Source organism: Perca fluviatilis, chromosome 21, assembly GCF_010015445.1.
Source record: "Perca fluviatilis chromosome 21, GENO_Pfluv_1.0, whole genome shotgun sequence".
In the NCBI taxonomy this organism is placed as follows: Eukaryota; Metazoa; Chordata; class Actinopteri; order Perciformes; family Percidae; genus Perca; species Perca fluviatilis.
In genome coordinates, this window is record NC_053132.1 from 21229386 (window position 1) to 21234861 (window position 5476).

General features: G+C 41.5%; 1 protein-coding gene across 1 annotated transcript in view; it reads right to left on the reverse strand.

Annotated features, from left to right (window-relative positions):
* Positions 1–426: 426 nt before the first annotated feature.
* Positions 427–5476, reverse strand: part of csdc2a (cold shock domain containing C2, RNA binding a) — a 7178-nt gene continuing 2128 nt past the window's right edge. The window contains exons 2-4 of the mRNA XM_039789329.1: positions 3822–4185; positions 3525–3647; positions 427–2468 (exon numbers count right to left, since the gene is read on the reverse strand). Of these exons, the coding sequence (XP_039645263.1) occupies positions 2306–2468; positions 3525–3647; positions 3822–4015 (480 nt within the window). The 5' untranslated portion in view covers positions 4016–4185 and the 3' untranslated portion in view covers positions 427–2305. The remainder of the gene's footprint in view (positions 2469–3524; positions 3648–3821; positions 4186–5476) is intronic.

Sequence of the window (5476 nt, forward strand, 5' to 3'; positions counted from 1 at the left end):
GGTCAGGGGACTATTGTTTCTTCTCAAGGTATTTACAGTAAACTTGAATAATTGTAAATTTGTACATATGTGTATGTGTCATTTCTTTTTCATTTTTTTTTTGTCCATTGACCCATGTGTTTTAGGCCTAGCATGGATAGTTATGTAATGAACTGGCAGATGATTTGTGCTGGGCTGCCCTCTAATGGATTCCAGTGAGACAAAAAAATAAAAAAATAAAATAGTCTGTGCCAAAGCAAAAACCCAGATGAACATTTTCTAAGTCTGAGACGCTGAGGCAAAGTTCACAGCAAAAGAGGGCACTCAAAATAACCGCCCCAGTTATTCCACTTTGTACCGACACCAACGAAGACTAGACTAAACTCCAAAAGAGCACAGAACAGTCTTTGCACTACTTTATCAAAATAATATTTCCACACAGGTCAGTGATACTGGAGTAAGTTTTTATTCCAACTTCACCCTGATGAGAAAAGGACAGTGTCACAGTGATTTGACAAAAATAAAAGTGCAAATCAAACGTGTTTCTCTCACAGTGAAGAACAACAACACAACAGATGCAGTGTGTTACTGTGGCGATGCCTCTCTGAAGTCAGGCCGCGTTACAGCATGATGAAAACAGAATCAACACATCAACACAATGAACTGCTCGTTATTTTGAACATCACATAATTATTAAAAAAAAATATATTAGACAAGGAATATGTGGGAATTAGAAACTTGTGTTCGGAAAGGTTTGTCGATGATGACATCACAGTTAGCAAAGGGATATTAACAGAGTAGTATCATTAGAGTGAGGTGTGCAGTGTATTCAAATAGGCTTACATTTGCACATGTACTTATAAATGCAGCTTTAAATAACCAAACTACAAATGAAAATAAATAAGTCAATAAATAAATAGTCTTTTTAGGAAGCTTTTGCTGCTCTGTTGTTTATATATATTTGTTTTATTTTCACAGTCGTTTGCCGTGACGTATTGGAACTTACAGGACTCCCCGATGTTCAAACCTTCCAGCTAAAAATCTGCAGTTCATCTACCTCAGCTTGACCCTCTTTAAAAATCGAATCGGGCGATTCTTATTTTCCTTTAATCGGCTTATTATGACCGCGGACTTTAAACATGGTCTTCCTGATCACACGTGCTTTGTAACATTTCAAATCAAGCGCTCAAGTACATCTACAGATAATCACTCCGTCCTCTGCCTGTTCTTCCCTGAACTTTCCCTCCCTCTCCAGCTTCCTTCCCCGACCAAAAACCCTCTGGTCTGGTTTCTCAATGGCAGACCCACACACGACATCCAGCTATTGTCTCTACCACCAAGACCTAAGACCGTCATAGGAGCTGGCTCCAATAATACTGGATTTCTACACTTGCCAAGTACACAAAGTACACTAGCGCTAAGTTAAGAAGGAAAACAATTCCTTATTTATAGAGCTTTATCGCAGCTCTTGAGGCCGAAACACATTAAGAGCTATTTGGATGCTTTCCAGTGCAAGTGCATTTGGCAGCCAATGCACTAGCAGGGTTGTGTTGTCCCTGAAACCATTTTAAAATGCTTCTGTTTTCTGAAGGCAGTGAGATGAAGACAGAGCTGAGCAGCTGTTGCTTCCTGATCATAAACAACCCAGAGGGTTGTTAAAAATGTCACTTTATTTCCTTTTGATTCTGCTGTCAGGCAACCACCCCCGTCTGTCTTTGTAAACACAGACACAACATGGCTGTACTGTACATTTTTCACACGACTTTTGACGGTTGGTGGAATGTTATTTGCATCAGTTGGTGGCGTAGTTGTAAAAAGAAAGAAAATAAAAGCAGGATTGAGACTCTGAACTCCATTGACTCCTGTCTGTAGTGTGTAAATGGAGCGTCAATATAGCCAAACTGGGTCAAACGTTCTCAAAATGTGATTCGGCCTCTTCAGCATCCTGACTCGTTGGAGACTTTGCTTCCCCTAACAAACACTGATTTTCCAACTTAAATATACAGTTCAATCACCAAGCCCTGAACCTGAACCTTAACTTTCAAACCCCAAACCAAAACATTCAAATGATGACCGTCAAAAAAAAACATTCACACATATACTGTACATTCAAAGCTTAATTTCAAGCCCTAACCCTCAAACTCAAACGTTTACCAACACCATTTTGTATCCGGGCCGCCTCAGGCCGAATTCAGCCGCACGCCCAGCTACGATCCCGTTTCCCTTGACCTGATACAACCCGAAAAACAATAAACATAAAACTAAATCCAAATCCAAATCCAAATCCCCCTTTGCCATTGCAGCCTTTGCAACCTGGAGCGCAGCTCTAGGAGCTGATGATCTGACCTGACCAGGTCTCGTGCTTGGTGCCTGGATACAGGTGGGTGAGCACCACCTCGACAGCCTGGATCTTCTGGTTCTTGGGAGGGATGGGGCACACCTTGTACGTGACCTCGTCCCCTTCCATAGGCACGTACTCTCCATCAATGCTGCCCAGGAAACACAAAACTCATTTTAACTCATTCATGGGCAGTGGCTTATTTTCAAATGTAAAGTCTGAGTTGGCACTGTCTCAGCTACAGGTACGGCAATTTAGCGCAGCACTTCCATGAAGGTGGGGGGGGCTTGCTAGACAGACAGATAATCAAAGTCGATGCAACAGACATACAGTATCCTGACTTTTAGTCTCTAGGTCAAGCCCTAGAAAACACTGGATCATACACTTCCTAATGCAAGTTACGATTACATTTACTGGGAAAAAAGCCGTCTTTAATACCGTCAATTCTCACATCCCTGGAAGTGGTGGCACACATGTCGGTAACAATTTACTTGAAGGTATCGACATAATCGTGACATGACACTGTCATAACTATGACATGACACTGTCATGAACATGTCATAAACGTTATAAACAAGTCATAAACGTTTATGACTTCTGTCATTAAGTGTCATTTGGTTTTTGTCATGAAAAGTTGACATTGTTTGGGTTGTCTTGATCATGACTTGTTGACATTACATTTGTTTGGGATGTCTTTGTAATGACAACTTGATATTAACCAGGATGACATTACAATGTCTTCCTGTTTAATGTCAAGTTGTCTTAATAAGGACACTCCAAAGAAATTTAATGTCAAGTTGTCATGACAAAGACATCCCAAACTAATTTAATGTCAAGTTGTCATGACCAAGACAACTTCTGGTAAGGCCACTTCCATTAATGTCAACTTGTCATAATCAAGACAACTCAAACAATGTCAACTTGTCATGACAAAAACACGTAATGACAGAAGTCATAAATGTTTATGACTTGTTTATAACATTTCTGACACGTTCATGACAGTGTCATGTCATAGTTATGACAGTGTCACGTCACGATTATGTCGATACCTTCAAGTAAAGTGTTACCCAAATGTCTTTTATGTTAAATACACTGTTCTGTGAGTTAACGGTTCAATTATTGCATTCTACATAGTCCAATCAACTTCCACAAAACCATTCAATGTCATGAAAACTCCCGACAGTGTAAACTAAGCAAATGCACTCACTCAGAGATGTGGACGAAGATGTCCTCTCCGCCGTGAGAGGGTCGTATGAATCCATGACCCTGAGACCTGGAGAAGTTTTTACACACTCCTTTATATACTGGACCTGATTTGGCTCGCACTGTCCTGCAGAGAAAGAGAGACACATAGAGAAAACAGAGGGAGGGAGAGAGATAGTGCATCAGACATTATTTAAAAGTCTAGTTTTTAAGCTTTTTGTATCTCCTTAATGGAACAATGACGTGACATTTCTGGATTCTGGTTGTGTGGCATTCATTAACCATTTACTCTCCTACTCACGCTGAGTATGTGCGGGTGCGTTTGGTGGGCAGTGGGCTAGGCAGCTCTCCGGGCTGTGGCGGTTTCCTCTCCCTCTCCCTCTCCCAAACCCGGCTGCCCTCCCTCAGGAAGGGGAAGGAGAGCTGCAGGGGGGTCCGGGGGGAGGTGAGTGGCAGCGGGTGGTCTGCCGGCGAGGAGGCATCGGGGTCTGACATCTTGACTGGATACAGGTTGGGATTGTGTTATTTTTTCCTTTCTGTTTTAGGGCTCCTCCGATGGTGCACAAGCAAGAAGAGGAAGGAGGGTTACACCTCCTGCATGGCAAGAGGGTGTGTGTGATGGTGGGGAGACGTTCAGAGAGGAAGAGGAGTGGAAAAATAATACCCTGCCAAAAGGAAGGGAGGGAGAGAGAGAGAGAGAGAGAGAGAGAGAGAGAGAGGTTGACAAGGACATATACAAATTGCAGGTGTACATGTTGTGGTCAGTGATACAGTTCAACTGTGTGCTTGGTGCAGCTGCAGATGTCTTAAAAACAGTTATTAACTAGTACCTGTCCTGACTTATTTACTCACACTACCCTGTTTCCAAATGCCTGCAGAAATTTAAAGAGGTAAGTATATCACTATACTGGAAATGTACAACAATTCATGACATTTTCAAATATCTTGATATTTTCTCCGGCTGGTGGATCCTTAGGGTTTTCCTATAACATGCCGACTATCACGCTGACGCTTTAGTAAATATAACAGATGAAACCGGCTCCCTCCAATTATCACGAAAGCTTTTAGAAATGCACACGGAGTCGGAGATCACCTTTTTCTCCCAACATAGGCACGCACATTTATGGTGGCTGCTCACTGAAATCTCCAAATATGGTGACTTTGAACATTTCAGATAAACAGAAGGATTAAATGCTCCTTTAAGAGTTCAGACAAATCTCGTACTTCTTGGAATAAATAAACCATAAAAAATTTTTTAAAAAGCCCGAATGCATAATCCAACAATGCATTGCAATAAAGGTAGCAAGCTTGTGCACTTATAATAATAAAAACAATAGATATTGTTAGACAGGGATGACCCATTTTGAAGAACTTATTGCCCAGTACTGATAAGGTGACTGATATATTGTGGACCCTTAATTGAGTCTAACTCAAAATACAGCACGTCCTCTGACTGCTTTGCATTCTGGTCCTTTGAGGCACTTGTCCTCAGTGCGGTCTTACACAATGGATTTCTTTCACTGTATGAATGTTGTGCTAAATAGTGTGTCTGGAAAGGCACCCGTGCTCTTTGATTTTGAATTACAGACACCAAAACTGCTTTTGAATTTAAAGGCTTCCAGACAGACTCCATTATAGCTGTGTGTGTTGTGTGGGGAAAATATATGAAGTTGTCACATTATAAGAACAATTAACCACAAACAAGACTCACGACACTGGCTCTGAGAATAATCAATAGCTGATTTTCAGCAGTGTAAAAGGGTTTCAGAGTGGATTTCATTTTTTTTTTTTTGTTATAGAAATAAAAAAACAGGCGTACAATAGCTGGAAGCTGCTGTCAGAAAAATGAGACTAGCACCAGACTGTGATCTTGCTGGCTTTGAAAAGGTCCCAAGATGTTCTAAATAACAATCCTGCCCCCGGGGGGAGGGGAGCTCAGCTCGGTTCGGCTCATCA